The sequence below is a fragment of the Rattus rattus genome, chromosome 18 (assembly GCF_011064425.1).
Source record: "Rattus rattus isolate New Zealand chromosome 18, Rrattus_CSIRO_v1, whole genome shotgun sequence".
In the NCBI taxonomy this organism is placed as follows: Eukaryota; Metazoa; Chordata; class Mammalia; order Rodentia; family Muridae; genus Rattus; species Rattus rattus.
Window position 1 is genome coordinate 22,222,910 of NC_046171.1, and position 20,946 is coordinate 22,243,855.

The 20,946-nt window shown below is 37.8% G+C and overlaps 1 protein-coding gene across 1 annotated transcript in view; it reads right to left on the reverse strand.

Annotated features, from left to right (window-relative positions):
- Nucleotides 1-20,946, reverse strand: part of Ctnna3 (catenin alpha 3) — a 1,495,245-nt gene that overhangs the window by 497,262 nt on the left and 977,037 nt on the right. The window contains exon 11 of the mRNA XM_032888434.1: nt 4,783-4,939. Coding sequence (XP_032744325.1) covers nt 4,783-4,939 — 157 coding nt within the window. The remainder of the gene's footprint in view (nt 1-4,782; nt 4,940-20,946) is intronic.

The following is a 20,946-nucleotide window of genomic DNA, read 5'->3' on the forward strand; positions in this document are numbered from 1 at the left end:
TTCTCTTTATTGGTGTGCTTTCCACCTTTCAAGATTCACTTTAGCAATTCACTTAAGCAGCTTCATTAAATAGTTCCCCCAATACCTTGACACAATAGCAGCATCGATTATACAGGCTTTTGTTTCAATGACTGTGACACTTTTGAGAGAAGATCTGTACATTAGATTGCGAGTTTCCTAGAATAATAGTTTTGTGGTTTCATGTCCTCTTTTATTCCATAGAAGATTGCCTTATACACAGTAAATCTCAACTTACTTTTATCAACATTTATTTTTATTTTGTTTTGCTCATATATACATAGGCGAGTACTATATATAACACATTTGATCATATTCACTTTCCACTCCCAATTCTTCTTTATCACAATCCCTTAATTACCCTTGCAACTTCGTGTCCTTCTTCAAGTTTAAAAACCCATCAAGTCTAATTTACATGGCCGAAATAGTCTTGGGTGTGTGGCCATCAAAAAAGTGTTATTTTCCTACTTGGGGAGACATACCTTAAGGATCTCCCCTCATCTCTCTCTCTCTCTCTCTCTCTCTCTCTCTCTCTCTCTCTCTCCCTCTCTCTCCCCCTCTCTCCCTCTCTCTCAGTAGCTATCAACTGCCAATAGCTTCTTATCTCTGTTTCTGTTTATCTGTCTGTCTCTGTCTCTCCATATCTATCTATCTATCTATCTATCTATCTATCTATCTATCTATCTATCTATCTATCTATCTATCCTCCTTCCCCCCAAGTAGCTATCAACTGCCAATAGCTTCTTACCTAGAGTTATAAATATATGGCCCTCAAACAAATTCTGGGACTTCTGTCTGGCTTGATGTTACACAGGTCTTGTGGATGCTGTCAGACCCTCTGTGAGTTACCTTGTGCAGGTACTATCTTTCTGCCCATCCTTTGGCTTTGGCAATGTTTCCTGAATCTTGTATAGAGGGAACTGGGGTACAGATGATCCATTTAAGGTTTTTTAGTTTAAGAATACACCCCCAAACACATACACACATATATGATTTCAAAGAAAATGTCTCCTAAAAGCTCATAGGGACTGGCATCACTGGAAATGGGGTAGGAGTCTCAGATGCTCCAGTCAGGCCCAGTGCAGCACTCACTTCCCGTGGCCTGCCAATCTGAATTTAGAACTTTCAGCTACCTCTCCAGCACCATGTCTGCGTGCATCCTGCCCTGCTTCCAATGACTCTAGCCTCTGAACTATAAGCCAGCCCCAATTAAATGCTTTCCTTTAGAAGAATTGTTATGACCATAGTGTCTCTTTCACAACAATATAAACATAAATGTATATGCACATGCTTTTGTAAATTTTATTTTTTATTAATCATTCCATTTGTTTACATCTCAAATAATATACTTCCCAGTTACCCCTTCACAACTTCCCCCATACCCCGATGCCTACCTCACAAATACCACATTCTTATTTAGTAGTGTTTTATATACAACCAATTCAACATTTTGATTTAGATATAAAAGGTGGTTATTTGGCATTAACTTATGAAAAGAACATGGGAAATCTATTTACTTTAGTTTTCCTTTGTCAGATAATTTAGATTACAACTTTGTAGAAGCCAAAGATCATGACAATAATGATACTATAAACAAAAAGGCCAGTTTTAGAGCATTTTTGATGACAGTATCAAGTTATCTTTGAGTTGCTGTGTCAGGGTCACGGGGTCTCGGGATGATTAATGAGAAATGTTACTTTTCATGGTATGAAGATTTTTCAAACCATTAATTCCAGAACTTAACGCATTTAACAAAAGGACAAGATATAGACACTGAAAAATTAATGTTGACACAGGATTTTAAAAGAAAATAAATCCTACTCTTTACTTAGTAAATGCATAGTTAGAGCCTTCAAGGGCATGCAAGGGATGGAGAACTGAACTGAAGTTTTAGCACAAAGTATGAGTAAAATTGCACCTATTTAAGGAGATCTTCACATTCCTAAGCCAATGTGATGTCATTTTTCAGAATGCACTTTGCAATAAGGAACAGCCATGTTTAGTCCATAAGTAGGGTCTGTTTCAGAAGACTCTGAACTCTTCTCAGCTGACTTCCTGATTCCCCTTTTGAAAGCCCACAATATCTCAGCATCCCTCCACAGGATCCTTCCACAACTTCTATATCTCGAGTTTTTTCCCCTATGTGGGTAACTATTGTTAGAAATTTTAGATGACAGGACAGTCTTGTAATAAAAAGTTTCCCAAATGTATCTCCTCTCATCCATGACGAGTAAATAGCATAGACCCTGATTCCTGGAGGATTTTAAAACATGTCTCTTAAAATCGAGAAGCCTGTTTTGTGCTTGGTGATTCACAGTTCAGGTCTCTGGATTTATTTGTTATTTGGTCTATGTGATAAGTAGACTCTGAATACAAACATTTATCTCCTTTTTGAGACAGGCTTCTCTGTATATCCCAGTCTGGCTGTCCTGGAAGTTACTCTGTCGACCAGACTGGCCACGAACTCAGAGATCTGCCTTCCTCTGCCTCCCTAGTACTGGGATTAAATGTGTGTGCCACCAATGCCCAGCACAAACCCATATCCTTTAAAAATAAGCATTAGAGAAGTTCTTTTACTGTTGGACATATCAACAAATGTAGAGAATTCTGTCCTAAACAGACCCTGACTGGGAGTGACTGCATACATTAAAGCTTTGTGAATCGAATTTGGTCAACTGAAAGACCCATCTATCACTTAGCCTGAGATCTTCCTCCTCTGACTTCTAGCCTGGTGCTAGAATGCTATATGCAACCAGCTGTATCTTATCTCAAATCTGGGATATCAAAAGAGAAGGTTTCACCATATATGGAAAAATACAGTGAAAAAGCGTGATGCTACAAGAACCATTGGAGTCAAGGTGAAATCAATGGGCACAAGCTTATGAAGACCACAGCATGACTCATCTGTAGAAATTCCACCATGTTTTGAGGAAACCTTGGTTATCTGTTAACCACTTTATATCCTCCTCTTCTTTCTTTGTCTTTTTTACTAATAAAACTCTCTGTTTGTATGACAAGTGACTAGTCAGAATTGTTGAATTATGAGGAAGACACAGCCCAGGGACTTGCTAGAGCCTGTGTATGGAGGATGATAAGAACGTCAGTGCACTTCTTATCAACTCAGCACTGCAATAGCACATTAGTGCCTTAAAACTTGTTCATGCGAGAGCAGTTCAGCTACAAAAATCAACAAATGCTACAGACCAGAGTTGTCATCATGTGCTGGGTCTAAGCCACTTATTAGTAATGTCGCCATTCAAAACTAACCAGGGGAATTTCATCCCCTTTCTGTTGATTGGTTTAGGGAAAGGGCAAGGGACTATGCAATCAAATTCTCTTCTATAATGAGTAGGATAGATGATAGATAGATAGATAGATAGATAGATAGATAGATAGATAGATGATATATCTTTAAAAATATATATTTAAAATACAACTATGATAACAAAAGTATTAGACAAGATCTATCAAGGTATTAGTTGCATCAGCCATATTAGGGGTTATTAATCTTTTCTCAAATGCATATTCTATATTTTCAAGTTTAAAATTAAATTTAAATTTTAATTAAATAAATCAAGTTACTTAAAGTAATTAGAATACATTCTTATCATTGGTATATCATTAAAATACATTGTATTTCTGGCATAACTGCTTAGTATGACAGGCAGATGTGCATGTGAAAGTTACAAATTAATTAGAGAAGGCTATATTCCATCAGAAAAGCTTAATAAACTGAAACTAGATATTCATGAAAAAGCATGTTTTATTATAAAGGCACAGAAACATAGTCTAAAACTGTTCTTTTATGAAAATGAAATAAGGAAACATATCATTTACTTTAAATAAGTTGTTACTTTGTTAAGGTAAGAAAAGTGATGAAAATGTTGTAGCTATTTTCTCTGATAAGAAGATAATCAAAACCCGAATCATGTTTCCAAGTCAAGTTTTATGAGTCTTTGTGCATTCAGTTGGGATCCCATTCTAGCCTGCATGAGAAATTTCTCTGGGCTTCACATGGAGTCTCAAACACATCTTCCGCTGACATCGCCAAATATTTAGACTGTTTATTAGATTCCTTAGATTAGAAATATCGAATACCCATATTGGGAGGTGAAATGCCACATAACTCTCTCTCTCTCTCTCTCTCTCTCTCTCTCTCTCTCTCTCTCTCTGTGTGTGTGTGTGTGTGTGTGTGTGTGTTTGTGTGTTTGTCTGTGTGTGTGTCTCTCTTTCTCTTTTGTGTGTGTTTGTGCATTTGCAAGCGTGCATGTGTATATGTATTTTCCTGACTGAAGATAAAATATGTTGGGAAAAAACCTAACTCTTCCAGATCCTTCTTCCAACTATGCTTTGACAATGTATAGGGACAACTTTTAAAGACACAAAGACAGAAGAGAACTGAAAATCCTGCCAGAAGTGAGACTCATCATACCAGATGGACCACCAATGACACTCATGCCTTCCACACTCTACCTCCTGACACTCAAATATAACGGACCCTTTTTATTGTGCAAATCAATTATAGGAATTCTTAACCTACTTCATAAAGTATCTGATAAGATGGCAAATACATAGAGGCACTTCCCACCAAGTCTGAAGGTTTTACATTTGATTCTTAGAACTCATATGTTACGAGATGAGGGTGTATATGTTCTACATATACACCATAGCATGTGCAAGTACACATGAATACACACATGCAGGTAATTAGAAAAAGAACATTGACAATATTATGTGAATGTATGAAAAGACCAAAAATGTTACCAGATACAGCCAGGAAGTCATCGATGCTGGTGATGTCATCCACGGCTTCAGTGAGGACATGGATGTAATGCTCCCAGGTGCGTTTGTACATTTCCATGGTGTTTTTGACCACTTGGCTCTTGGGTCTTGATGCCAAAGCAAGTGCAGCATTTATGATCTGTAAAGATGTAGATGGCACGTATGTAGTTACTTCCTTGGAAAACAAAAGCCAATGTGCCGATAATAGGTACTCTTTTTTCACTCTCTCTTTATGATTAAATTTGACTATCCTAGCAACCAGTCAAATGGCATATATCACTATGTGTAATTTCCTTTTTGTTTATGGGCAATATCAGTTTTATTTACATTTATTAATAATTTAATTATTTTAAAACTATCTACTGCATGACAATGTCAGAGGATTACAGGATATAAAACTATAGTGGGTGTCAGAATTTAAGGAGCTTAGATATTTCTCAATGTGAAAGATCATATATATAATTATTATGCTATTAGTAAAAAATGCAGGTGAGGGTGTTTAAAAATCAGAGAAATTATCTTCAATATAAATGTTCAGAAAAAACTTTGGGAAATGTGACATTCATTTATTTCAGATTTATTCTTATTTTTCTGTATGTGTGTGTATGCCACTGTGTTCTGGCACCCACAGAGGCTAAAGAGGATAATGGGTGCCCTGAACTAGAGGCACAGGCTCTAGTACACGAACTTCTTGACAATATAGCAATCTCTCTCACCATGTAGCATGACGTTTTTTAACTGGGAACTTGGATTCACACCGGATAACTAGCCTCTGTATGCAAAATCATTAAAACAAGAATTTTGAGTTAAGAGTAAGAACGTCATTGCACATATTCATTTACACATCCAATCATTTCCTATCTCAAATTCAAACTTTTACAAGCCAAGTACTATCATAGGTTTTAAAATATGACAGAAGACAATATAAGAAAAGGCTACAGCTTCTATGAAGGTAATATTCCACCAAGGTAGGCAGACAATTGAAAGGTAAGATCAGTGCAATAGAAGGTCTGTGAGACATTTGTGAAAACTAAGAAGAAATAAGGTCAAAGAGTAAGGCGGTAGAGAATGGATGATGTCTTAAAATTGTACAATAGCTTTGTATTGACCTAGATATTTAAATAATATCATCAGCAGTGGTGAACATAAAAGAAAGATATTTTTAAAGGGTAAATGAAAATTCTTTGAGTGCAGTAAGCCATTTTACTCAGAGCCTGAGTGTGTAAAGGCTGGGCAGGAAGCTCGAGCTTGTACTATAGGACTATGCCTATCTGGAATGCATCAGAAAGGCAGGCAAGTGTGTGAGCAAACTGTTCAGCACTGTGCTATAGAAAATTTCAGAGCTCACCAGACTTAGCAGGTTATAGGAGTGACAAAGAACATGAATTACAGTGGTGCAGGTAATAAAAAGGATTTCATAGCACTTTCAATAAATTAAAGGAAGCTAAGTGTAAGTCAAAGATTCCTGTCAGAGACACTAGGCAGTCAATAGTAAGCCTGTTGAAAACAGTATAAAACAGCATCAAAATAAATCCTCATATAAACTAGGTAAAAGGTATCATAAAGAAACACATTTCATAAGATGTCATGGGAACATACTAGACGTAAGCTCAGTGATTATATGCAACAGAATGGTGGTCATCTCTGTGTGATGGAAGGTGAGGTGCTTTGTTTTGTTTTTCTCTTTGCTTCGATATGTTAGTGCATTTTTCAGAGTTTCTGGGGTGAATAAATGTTAGCTGTGTTGTTAGAATAAATGAAGTAATCCTTGAAAGAAAGATGATAAATATAGTTTTTCCATGAGAATTTTGAAGACTGGCAACAAGATTTTGATTGGGGACATATCAGACGCTAAACAGCAGTCAAGGGTTTTTGGTATTTTTCATTTTTTTAGTGATTTTTATTGGATATTTTCTTTATTTACATTTCAAATGTTAACCCCTTTCCCACTCCCCCTTCCCCAAAGACCCCTCCCCCAAATCCCCTCCCACCCTCCCATGCCCACCTCAACAACCTGGCATTCCTCTACATTGGGGAAAAGATCTAATACCAATATTCTTCAAACTATTCCACAAAAATAGAAACAGAAGGAACACTGCCTAATTTGTTCTTTGAAGCCACAATTACGCTTATAACTAAACCACACAAAGACCCAACAAAGAAAGAGAACTTCAGACCAATTTCCCTTATGAATATCGATGCAAAAATACTTGATAAAATTCTTGCAAACAGAATCCAAGAACACATCAAAACAATCATTCACCATGATCACGTAGGCTTCATCCAAGGGATGCAGGGATGGTTCAATATATGGAAATCCATCAATGCAATCCACTATATAAACAAACTCAAAGAAAAAAACCCACATGATCATCTTATTAGATGCTGAGAAAGCATTTGAGCAGTCAGGGTTTAAAGGTCAGAGTTGAACAAATTTAGCCACTGACTCTGTTATTACAGAGTTGACATACAGTCCATTCTTTTTTCACAGGAAAACAAACACATTGTAGATTCAAAGATTTCAACTAGAATTTTTTTACGAGCTATTTTTCTCCTAACGTGTTCATATATTGAAGCAGATTGTGGTTGCCTATCTGTAATCCATCAGACTCTGTACCTGATACATCGCGACGGGGAAGGTGCCTTCCCTATTTCCTTCCTAACACATCCATAATCTCAGGAGGAAATAGGCTTGAATCTTGACAAATGCAACCAAACAGACAATGCTCTGACTTCAGCCTGTCTGAGAATCAGGAGATTCCTAAGCCACCCTCCTATGGCTTCTGGATCAGTTGGTTTGTGGTGAGGCTTTAAAACTTGGATATCTAAGGAATTCTCAGTTGACCACAATGCTGATCAGTCACAGGTTTACAAAAAGGGATTTTCCTCTGGCCTCATGTATCTGGGTGTTGAGGCAATATGGAGATAGAATAACGTGTGCCTTTCTCATCAGCAGCAATTTGAGAATCTCCCTCCCTGCTTCCAGGAAACCCAGTCCCCAGGATTACTGAGCATAGTGACACTATACGTATCCATGTACATTTTAGAAACAGCATTATCATGGCTTCCCCCCACCCCCTGATTCTTGTAAAACACATGGAAACAAAATCCTGCACTGGGCAATTCTCAGACAATATTTAGATGCCTTTATAGCTGCAATGCTGAATCCTTAGTCACATTACTTTATAGGTGGAGAAACCAAGGAACAAAAGATCTCATACTGGTTATTTAGCTGAGAAATGGTAGTCAGGACACAAACTCAGCATCTGCCATGACGGAGCTAGATGTCCTACCTGGAAACATGTCAGTCATTCAAATTCCTTCATGCCATTTCCCATCCTGTTTCTTGTTATCGAAAACCAACTTGATGGTACAAACCAGAATTTGACTTTCACCTCAGGGAAGGGATAATCCCTTTTCACTACTTAGGATAGCAACACTAACTAGGTTGCTATCAAGTATTACTTCAACTGATTGTTCTTTAAAGTTCAACACAAGCCTGTGTCACAGCTGTGAATATTTAACTGCCTAACTTCTACTGGAGACCGTTTCACCATTGCTAATGAGATGGTTGGGAGGAGGTGACATTAGGCTTCTCATTTCTTAATACTGATAATCACTATTGAAATTTACTATAGCAAGTGCCTTTCTGAAGCTGGCCTGTAGTGCTAGATAAAATGATAGAATGGAACTTTATCATACAACACTTAAAAAATAAGGATCACTAACAGAGCCCGATGGTAAGTGAGACAATGTAGAAAATATCCCAAAAGTGCCTCTGCTCTGTTTCATTAGGAAAGGATCCAATATGAAAATTAATAGGATAAGAGGTGGTTTGTTGGTTTGTTTGTTTATTTGTTTGTTTGTTTTGAAGAAATAGTAACAGCAAGATAGACCTTAAGCCCATCTCTTGGAGAACGCCCAGCAGATGCAACAAGAGTACAGTGTTGGAATTAAAAACAGAAGCCATGATACATAGGAAAAGAAGAGAGCTTGGGAAACATAAACGTGAGAGTAAGACAGAGGGGAAGTAGAAAGGGTGACTTTAAGGGAAGAAATCTCTCTTGGGGAAAGAGGTAGAAAACTAAGGTGCTAAAGGGTCACATGATAAAGATGCTCTCAAAAGCACACGGTGAAAAGAGAGGTAGGAATAACAAGATGCTTTGGTGGAGCCCTGGGACAGTTATGTTGGCAGAGAACCTACCCAATGTGATTATTAGTTTAAGAGTCAACATGAGATACCCTAGAATCACCCAGGATCAGAGTCTCAGTGAAAGGTTGTCTACATTGGATTGGCTTGTGGATGTTGTGAGGGAGAGTACTACAATTTAGTTTATTGATGTAGGAAAACAAGTCTACTGAGGGCAGGACCAGTCTTTGGACAGGGATTCTCATCTGTGTCAGAGCAAGGAAGCTAGGTAACTATATGCGGTAACGGTATGCATCTATATCTCTCCACTCTTGGCTGTGAATAGAGTATGACTGTTTGCTTCCAGCCAATCACATGCTATGAGAGGGCCAACCACTCTGCTATGATGAACTATGACCTAGAATTATGAGAAGAAGAATTGCCCTTCCTCTGGTAAGGTGCTTTGCATCACAGTATTTTGTCACAGCATCAGCGATGTCACAAGAACACTTAGCATGCACAGAGGTGTGGCTTCTATTCCCAGCTTGCATACACCAGTCATGGTGTCTCACGAGGTGGAGGCAAAGGGATCAGGATCCCACGGCCTTCCTCTGCTACATAATACGTTGGAGGACAGATTGACTAAACAAACAAGCAAAAATGCTTTTAGATTCGCTAACTATAATGACTGCATTAAAAAGTGCCCTCTCCATTCAGTAAGCTGACGCCCACACCTTGCTAAAATTCTTTCAGTAGAATATTACAGGCGGAACGCTGAATTCACTTGCTTAAAAACATCATGTCGGTATTCTTTTCTTTTATTTCTTTGCTTCTGAAGGAGAAGCACATTAAATTTTAAGGAAATGTGCTGTAACTTTGGATATAACTCCAGTGAGGTACCCCTTGACTTCAGTTGTAGAGTTTTATTAACCTATTAACTTACAATATACCTTTGTGTACACTGCAAAAGCTCTGGTCGCTGGTGTTTCTTTGTTCCCACAATTGGACCACTGTGTGCACACACGTCTGTGCTGAAATTATGGCTTCCCAGCCAGGCATGCCTTTAAAATACCATGCAAAAGCTACAGTGGGGATCTGGAGCCATGAATATATGACAGGTGATATTTTGTGAGAACATTTTCAGTTCAACTGCTGATCCAATTTATCTGATTCAACAGTACTCCGTGAGAAAGCTTTATCCTGCTTGACTCTGCTGATATTAAGCTTAAATCTAAAAGCAGACACATTTTGGAAGAGGTACTAACCCTCTTGAAGATGGAAAAATATTTCTCCTGAGTCATATTTCTGGCATTTTTACTATATACACTGGACAAAAAAAAATGACCAACCTTGTCTTCACATTTAGCTAAAATTTTAAATGAATTTTCTTGCTTTTTGAGTGGAAATGTGTCTATGTTAGAATCACCCTGGCCCTGGCAGTTACCCGGTAGTCAGTTAGCATTTCAGGGAGTCTTAAAATGCAGGCCCTTATTGTATTTTCACTAGAGTGTTTTTATATTCTGATGAAAGTGTCCTACTTCCAGCTGCTGTTTTCTCAAAATCACTTTCTTTACTACAAACATATTTTCTTTCTTAAATTTAGAGAGGATTATGCCTATCACCACTCCTGATAACTTCCGGTAGAAAAACAGCTGACTCCAACCACAATCTAAATTCGCTTTCATGGTAGGTCTCCATAGGCTAGCCTCATCTAAGATGTTTCATTATAGCACACTGCCCAGTACCCTGTCCAGCTCACTCCCTAGATCCTGGAACATACGGTAGCTCTGTGATTTTGCTATGATTATCACATAGGTCTCATTCTTTACCCTTCCTCTGCTCACCAGATAAAACAAACTGTACTTATAAAAATGCATGCAAATGTCACTAAGCACCATGCGGTCCCTCCCAAACCCTCTGCCCAACCAACCGGACCTTCCCCTTCATGCTTTAAACTCACTCCTTCCCGATAAAACAGGGGCAGTTATTCTAGTGAGCAACTGCACTTCATTGTTGATTTTCCCTAGCTCCTAATTCCCCATGCCCTTTCTGTCCCTAACCTTATCATCCCCCTCTTCATTCACACACTGCATTTGAATTTTTTAAAGTTATTTTTGAGATTTTAATTATATTTTCCTTTTCCTCTCTCCTAATGCTTCCAAATACCCTTCCCCACACTTTTTCAAATTTATGTCCTCTTTTGTAATACTAATATATATGTATATATATTATGTGTGTATGAATATAAACTTAGCACATATAGTGTTACATATATACATATATATTCTATTGTATATACACATACATATATATACCTAAATATAAACTAATTAGTCCATATAGTGTTGCGCGCGCACACACACACACACACGATTTAAGCACTGACCATTTGCTACTGAAGAACAAATTGATATGCTCTTCCCTAGAGAAGATCACCTCTCAGATCTCTAGTTTTCCTCTATTACCTGTAGTTATGTAGGACTGATACCTCATGATCTTTTCCCTGTCCATTTTGCCATATATATTGTTGTCATACTTGTTTAGTTCATGTTTGGGCAATCACTTTGGCAAACATTTTGAGTGTAGCTTTCAATGATACTAGGAGACATGGATTTTCGAAAAACTCCTTGATCCTCTAGATGGAGACTTCAATCTTTCTTCCCCATCTTCAGCAAACTGTCCTTATATTTTTGCTCCTTGAGCTCCCTTAAGGTATTAAAAATGCATATATAAAGAAGTAATCCAATAGAACCTCAACTAGATGGGCTGATGGAACTAAAGCCACAGAGGAATTACAACAGACCAAAGTCATTACAAAGCAGAAAATGGGTGTGGGCAGAGCTGGGGTATCCTGGGTATGCCCAGATTTAAGCTTGCTAAGAGAAGAAATCACACTCAGAAGAAGAAAGAAGAAACAAAGGAGAAGAAGGGAAGAAAGAAGAGAGGGGGGAGCTGGCTGGTTTTGAGAGCTTCTAGCTTGCAGATTAAGATGCACAGACAATCCACATGATATCAGTGATGGTGCTGTTATTTTTGTTGTTGTTTTTGATGATTAAGATAATGATGATGGCAATATTGTCAAATGTTAACAGTCAAACCCATACTTCCTTGTTCCAGGCACCAATCCAAGAACTTGATATCAATTTACCATCAAATATTTTCACCACAATAAAGAGATGCCCCTTCCAACGACCCTCTAGTTAATGAAAAATTATCTTTCTGCTCCAGACGGAGTTTGTTCTGTGCCCTAGACTATGTGTCATACAAATATATAAATTTATGCTGCCATTAGTGTTGCTAATCCTTAAAACTAAACTTATTGAAGGAAATATTCCATTACTTGCCTTTTGAAGTAAAATCAATACAAATATACATATATATATTATTAAGGTAACATAAAATCATGTTTTTGGCTGTCTATAAGCATACAATTCCAAGACATTAGGCAACCTAACACTGTGATAACAGGCTTTGTCAAGTTTCTCAACAGACATGGATCGTCCCTAACAGAAATTAGATACCCATTAAACAGCGACTGTGTCTTTCTCCTTCTCCCAGCATCTAGCACTGTCTACAGTATTTTATCTCATTGAATATTATTCTATTTGTCATAAAGGTGCAACTATTTAATATTTCCCTTTTATATCAGGTTTAATTTTTTACATAATGTTTTCCAACTTCTTTTATGTTCTAGCGTGCATGAAAAATTTGTTTTTAAATATAAGCCCAATGAATATGCCTATCATACTCTGTGCTGACTGGATATTTCATACTTTTTGCTCTATCGAGCAATACTGATATGACCATGGATCTAACCATGCCTAAACTTTCAATGATGTGTGTAGTATATTCTCAAGAAGAGGCATCACTGGGTTACATGGTAATTTCTATTTTATTGGTTATTTTATTTATTTACATTTCAAATGTTACCCCCTTTCCCAGTTTCCCCTCCACAAACCCCCATCACCTCCCCCTCCCCCTGTCTCTATGAGGGTGCTCCCCCACTGCCCACTGACTCCTGCCTCAGAGGCTTAGTGTTTCCCCATCCTGAGTCATCAAGCCTCCACAGGACAAAGGGCCTCTCCTCACAGTGATGCTAGATAAGGCAATCCTTTGCTACATATCCAACTGGAGACATGGGGACCCCCTCTTTCCCCTTTGCTGGCAGTTTAGACCTTGGTGGGTCTGGTTGGTTGATATTGTTGTTCTTCCTATGGGGATGCAAACCCCTTCATCTCACTAAATTCCTTGGCCTACTTCTCCATTGGAGTCCCCAAGCTTAGTCCAATATATGTCTGTGTACATCTGCATCTGTATTGGGGTTGCTTTGGCAGAGCCTCTCAGGGAATAGCTATAGCAGGATCCTGACAGTGAGCACTTCTTGGCATCAGAAATAGTGTCTGTGTTTGGTGTCAGCAGATAGGATGATCCTTAGGTGGGGGAGTCTCTGGATAGCCGTCCCTTCAGTCTCTGTTCTACTCTTTGTATCTGCATTTCCCTTTGACAGGAGGAGATCTGGATTAATATTTCTAAGGTGGATGTTTAATTTCAAGCACAGCTTTATGCGGGGTGCTAACACTGTTTTTCTTGGAAGCGTTCATGTGTTCAGTTTCCTGGCAGGTGGGACAACTTTGGCTATGTTAACCTTCCATCAAATAGATTTTTTTTTCCATCCTACAGACACCCTGGAAAACTTGGATTTTCTTTGTTTCTCCATGTTTATAACAGGACTTCTCCATTGTTAGAACCTCTTCTGAGACCCCATGAAAAGCCCTGGAAATGTGGTGGTCTATCCTAGAAAACAGTGTTACACGTATTTTGTGATCCAGCCAAGGGGAGCTTTGAGTGGAGGATCCTTTCCATGTGTAGTTACTGGAGAATCTCGGCGGTTCCCAGTCACTGCCTAGAGTGCTGCTCATTTCACTATACCAGGAATGCTCCCAGATGATGGAACCACACCTCTTCCACTTCTATGTGTGCTCCAAAAGGCTGAGCAAACCTTCCCCGTGTTCTTGTGAAGTGTAGTATCACAATAGAGTGTCCTGTGTTTGAGGAGATGTATGCTGTGAAGAAAGGTGGCAGAAGCTGTGTGGAAGGGAGGAGGGAGATGGGAGAAATGGAAGGAAGAAGCAGAAGCAGAAAGGAAGAAATGAAAGAAGGAAGAGAGAATGACAGGAAGGAAGGGTGAAGGAGGGAAGAAAGGAGGGAAGAATGAATGATAGAAGAAGGGAAAGAAAGAAGTTTTGTGGCCATGGCCAAAAGGTAGTTTATATAATAAATGTATCCTTTCCAGGACTATTGTCGGTATTTAGAAATCAATTAGTTATTTTTCTACTCAAAATATACAGTTTTTTCCTTAAAGAAAACATGGAATTGAGGCTTGGCACAGTCTGTCCTGGCACTACTGCTTTAATTTTCACAAAAAAAATCTGTGACTTCAGAATGATAAAACAAGCACAGTTTCCACTGCAGCCATTTCTCGAGCCCTGTCTTGATTACAAGATCACAGTGACTTTGCTTCCCTGAAAATAGAGCCAGATGAGGTACATCGGATGCTCTACAATATGGAAACTTTTGCAATGATGGTGCCTTTCCCACACACGTCCCTTCTGTTTAACATTAGTTTTTCACAGAAACAAACAAATAAAAATATTCTTTAAGAATAATGTTGCTTCGGTCTCTCTTAAAAGAGGGGGCAAAACTGTTAATAGGAGGAAATATGGAGACAAGCTTTGGAGCAGAGACTGAAGAAAAACCACCCGGAGACTGCTCCTCCTGGGGATCCAGCCCATATATCCAGCCACCAAACCCAGACAATATTGCTGATGCCAAGAAGTGCATGCTGACAGGAGCCTGATATAGCTGTCTCCTGAGATGCTGTGCCAGAGAATGACAAATACAGAGGTGAATGCTTGCAGCCAACCATTGAACTGAGAACAGGGTCCCCATTGGAGGAGTTAGAAAAAGGATTGAAGGAGAAGAAGGGGTTTTCAACCCCATAAGAACAATACAAACCAACCAGAGAGAGCCCCCAGGGACTACACCACCGTCCAAAGAGTACACATGGATAGACCCATGCCTCCAGCTGCATATGTGGCAGAAGATGGCCTTATTGGGCACCAATGAGAGGAGACACCCTTGGTCCTGCCAAGGCTCAACTCCTCAGTGTAAGGGAATGTCAGGGCAGGGAGGCAGGAAGGGGTGGGTAGATGGGTGGGTGAACACCCTCATAGAAGAAGGGGGAATGGGATGGAATAGGGGGCTTATGGATGGGAAACTGGGGAAGGGGATAACATTTAAAATATAAATAGAAATATCCAAGAAAAAAAGAAAAAGAATAATGTTGCAGATTAGCAGTCTGGTGAGGTACTTGGTGGGGAGAAGTGCCTGCAGCTAAGACTGGAGATCCAAGTTTGATCATACAAGTTGAAAAGAGAAAACTCCCACAAGTTCTCCTCTGAGTCTCACGTGCACTATGGCATGATGGCATGCCAACACACACACAAACACTACACACACACACACACACACACACACACACACACACACACTGCCCAAAGTTCATTTTTTTTTAAAGAATATGGCTGCAAATGGAAGGCTAGCATATTGCTGACTAGAAGAGCATATTAAATGCCCTGCCCTGAGCCAGGTATGGTTTCAAAGTTCTTAATTTACACAGAGATGTTCACCTAGTGAGCATGACCATTATCACTACCTTCAGTTAACAGTTAAAGCAAATGTTGTACAAGGTATTCTAGGCAAATACATGTAAGGCTTGTAAGGAAATACTCCAGTGTTGTACAGGGATTTAATGTAGAGTTTCATTTCGCCTCGGAATAATTGTGTGCATTAAATCAAATCGCTATTTCAATACATGCTTTTACAGAGGATAGAGCTATACAAAACTAGGGTTGCAAGAGGGGTGGGCTTAGATGTATGAATCTCCCTGAGGGTGCTCCTAATGTTAACATTATATTGAATCTTAGTACATGACATATACAAACCTCTTGAAAAATATCTGTAGAACAATTACTTTAAAAGTTGAAATAAGTCTATGTAATTTAATTTTTCCCTAGAGACAGTTCAAGGCTGGCTTCAATACAAAGAACCTTAAATTTTTGGTTAATATCACAAAAGCACTTTGTGGATTAAAATGATGAGTTATGCACTGAGTGGTCTGATTACTGCAGTGTCATGGTGTGTAAAGAAAATTAAAAATAACTAGATATATGACTACCAAAGTCACTGAAGCTTGCCTGTGAGTTGAACTTATTTATCTTGTATGAAAACTGGCACTGGCATTGTGACCTTAGAATTTTAGCAACCACAGTGGATCTATAGCAAAAAATAGAAACCATCGAATCAGGTTCCAGTTCTAGGCTTTCTTGAATTGGTTGTTTAGATGTTTCTCCTTGTCCGGTGCTGTTTTTCCACCTCTCTCTTTTGGCTTGGAAAAAAAAAACGTGTTTGTTTTGCCTTGTATTTTTTATTTGGAAATTACCCTAACATTCGGAATTAAGGCATGTGATATTTGTTATTATGGGTATCTGTTATCATAGCTATGTGTCAAAAGATGAAAATGTCACAGAATCAGAGGAGACAGTACCGATGAGGGATGCTAGCTGTCCTGGATGTAAGTTCTAGAGACCATTAATGACAAATCATTCTACTTTGGCCTCTCAACCTTGTAATCTCCTTTCTCATGAGCAGCTAATCCTGCTTATAGGATTATTCACACTAAATCTGCTCACAAGGCTTACCTTGCCTTTGAGTACATGTAAGGGGCTAAAATATAATACTCCAGGGGTTAAATTATTTTTAGGACAAGTGGCAAAAATTATTTCTGGAGAAATATGGCTTTCTTTAAAATTATATATCAGGATAATTTTTTATATTTCATAAGTGATGTCAGTAAAAAGGAAAACAATGACCTAGGGCAGTCTGAATCAGAGCAAATGCAATGAATGGAAAAATTAATGTCCTCTAAAATATGTAAATAGTTGCCATTTCACACATAAAAAACAAGCTATGTCTCTACCACTAAAAGGAGCTTTAAATTACACATATTATTAAATCCAGTAAGGGAAGGAAGAGAAATAGGAACTGAATTGTGTGGCAATAGACAAAATTATTAACAAGCTGGATATAGATGAATGAAAATGGGGTTTTGAGAAAATACTATATTTTAACTTTCCTCCATTGATCACCAGTTCTGTGTGGCTTCAAGGAAAGTTGTTACCCTCTGTACTTCAATTACCCAATAAAGTTATTGTTTCAAGTTTTAATTTTTTTACTTCCTATTTTTTGGCAACAAAACATAGCAAAATAAAATGTAACAAGATGAAACAAAACCCATTATACTGAAGGTTCAAGAGGCAAATTAACAAAGGAAAAGGAGCACCAGAGAAAGCACAATAATCAGAGACCCCTTCGTTTACATTCTCAGCAGTCCCATAAATACACTAAACTGACAGCTAGGATATGTACCGAGACGGCATGGTGAGATCCATGCAGCTCTGTGCTTGCTGCGTTGGATTCCTTGAGTTCATATGAGCTTCGTTCAGTTGACTCAGAGGGCCTTGACTCCGGGTATCCCCCATCCCCTCCGACTTCCATACTTCTGCCTCTTCTTCCCTCGGGTTCCCTGAAAGGGGAGGGTGTGTTCTCCAGAGACATCTCATTTAGAGCTATGTGTTCCGAGGACTCTCTTTGTGGATAATACGATGCCCTATTTTCTGAGGGTCATTAAAATATTTGCTACATGTGTGGTTAAGGAGTTGGTTCAGCACTTGCTGCCCTAGCAGAGAAGCTAAGACTATCTATCAGCACAGGGCAGTTCACAAGAGTCACGACATCCAGCACAAAGGAGTCACTGCTCTCTTGTAGACTCTGAAGGCATCAGGGAAGCATACGGTGAACATATGCACATGCAGGCAAACACTCATACACATAAAACAAAAATCAATAAATCCTTTTAATTGTTAATTTAGTAGTTTGTGGGAAGAATTATTTAGTTTAGTTATATAAAAGAACTCATAATTTAAATACTTGATGAATATCTATGAGTACAGATTGCCAAACATGTGTAAGAATGTCTTGGGAATTTAAAAGAATACTATTTACACGAATATACAAATACAAAAAACTAATAAGAAATTAGGTTCAACAATCACATTGATATCCTAATTGGAAAAGTGCTCTTAAGTTAAATGTATAAGTTTAAGAAAAACCTAGCTAAAGTAACTGACAAGAGTGGAAAACATTTCTCACACAAAGAAAACCTGGATGTAGTCATCTGTAGTCTAGTGCAAGACAATGGAAATGATATTTTTAATAACAAAAATACATACATAACATACTTATTTTCAGGCATTATAACCCCACTTCACAGTGAGTTAATAAGAAGGGAATTTGGAATGAAAAAAATGCCCAGGATTTTAAAAATGAATTTGTTATCTTTGTCAAATAAATTTTGTTTTAAGTGAATTTTATTCTGGAACCATCTGTGGAGTTTCCTTTGAATGTACCATCCAGTCTCATATAGGTACAAAGGAAACAGTTAAGCTATTCACTAATTGCCAAAATGTCTTTTTTTTTTAAAAAAAAAATAAGGGGCTGGCAGATTTAAAAGAAAAAAAGTTTGCATTGTTTAAATGTTGGTGATTAGATATTCTTTATTCATAGATTTGGAGTTTCTGAAAGTACAGTTCCAGTTTTAGCACAAAAATGAGTTAGACAGAATTAAATTATTTAGAGAATTTTACCTTATGAACTATTAAGGGATATTTACTATGCACATACCATTCTTGTAAGATAAAAATTTCAGAAAATAGAAGATGCAAAAACTCATATAATATTTTCTGGCATATAAGAGAAAAATTATATATGAGCATATATATGCATATATATGGTAAAACAGGATGATCTCTTCCCCTCTCTCCTTCACTTCCATTATATGCCCATATGCTCGCTCCTCTGCCCTCATTTTCTTTCCCTTTCCTTCCCTTCCCTCTTTCTCTCTTCCCCTCTCCTTTTCATCTCCTTCCCCTTCCTCAAATCTCTTCTCCCCTTCCCTTACTATTTGTTCCATTAATTTTTCTCTCTTCATTTTTTTCACTCCCTAGGGAAAAAAATCTTTGATGTGATATCCTTGACCTCAGCATCTGACTTCTACTATTCGTTAATCCAACCTTACTATTGCTCTCCCTGGGACAATTGAGGTACCTTTAGCTCAGCTTCTAGTTGTTCTATACAAACTGCTATCTCTGAATTGGTACACATATAAAATCTCCATTTCCTGTAGGATAAAATTAAAAGCATGTAATTTACTTAAAGCCTTGACACGTTTGGTCTGGGCTTATTCCTCTAGTGTTATCTCCTCCCCAGTCCCCTTCACTCCCTCCTACTTTCGTTCTTTCTTTATTTTGCCTAGGGCATTCATTTCTGCTGTTCCCTTTGTGTCCAATTCGTCCCTAGAGCTCACTTTAAGCATCATTTCCTCAGGGTAGCTTTATAAAATCTAGGTCAACTCCTCTCATTATGTACTTTCATGAAACAATGTCCCCTTCCTTTTTAGTCTCACTGTGCATTAGAGTGAATGTCTGATTTGTGGATAATCCTTGTCTCCCACTGATTACCAAAACCAGGGACTTAATGTCTCAACATCATTTCCTCTAGGTATGTGGACAAGTCCAAGTAGATCTTTCACCTCCTGTCACCCACTCAAAGCAAATGTTTCATCTGCTTCAGGCATACAACAAATGTATGAAAATTTTTACAAATGATCAAGTTTAGCCTTGCAAAAAACTCTTATAATAGTTTTATATATATACTATTTATACTATATATAAGTATATATACTATTATATATAATATATTATAGCATATATTAAATATTATATACTATTTAGTTATATATATATATATAATAGTTTTTTATTTGTATATCTGCTGACAACTAACCTCTGGAAACAGAAAACAAAGTGAAGCCAGCACTAATGCTCATCTGTAATAGAGAAAATGTTCATCAAATCTTCACACTCAGCTATTCCAGTGGTTAGTCCAAGCTGAAGGTCTTCTTCGTAGTCACAAGGCCTTCCCCATTTAGACACTCTACTCTAACATATTGAGGCTGGACTCAAAGACAATTGAATATTTAGTGGTCTTGTTCCCTCATAAGACTATTATGCTCAGAATCTGTGACCACTTATCAAAGTTAAATCAAAATCAAATAAACAACCCAAATAGATATATAACCTCTATGGAAATAGAAGCAGTTATTAAAGATCTCCTAGACAAACAAACGAATGAACAATAAAAACCCAGAACCAAGATGGTTTTAGGGTAGAATTCTACCAGAATTCAAAGAAGAGTTAATGCCAATACTCCTCAAATTATTTAGCAAAATGTAAATAGAACAAACATTGTCAAATTCAGTTTGTGTGGCCAAAGTCATCCTGAAACCTAAACCACAAAAAGATTTAACCAAGGAGGAATTTCAGACCAATAACCTTCATAAACATTGATGCAGAAATACTCAATAAAATATTTTCAGACTAAGTCCAAGAACACATCAAAAACATCCATCAACCACAGTCAAGTAGGCTTCATTCCAGAGATGCAGGGATGGATCATTATAAGAACATCCACCAAAGTAATTCATCATATAAGCAATCTGAAAAAAAATGAAACCACGTGATCACCTCAGTAAATAATGAAAAAACCTTTGATAAAAATCAGCACATATCAATGATAAAACTCTTGGGAGAGATCAGGGATACAAGGATGTTACCTAGACAATAAAGCAACATTCAGCACGTCAATAGTCAACACCAAATTAAATGAAGGGAAACAAAGTAACTCCACTAAAATTAGGGACAAGTTATTCACTCTGTTCCTATTGATTCAATATAGTACTCTCTAGCTAGAGAAATAAGACAACTAAAAAAGACCAAGGGGAAATAAATTGAAAAGGAAGAAGTCCAAGTATTGCTATTTGCAGATAAGATAGTATACAT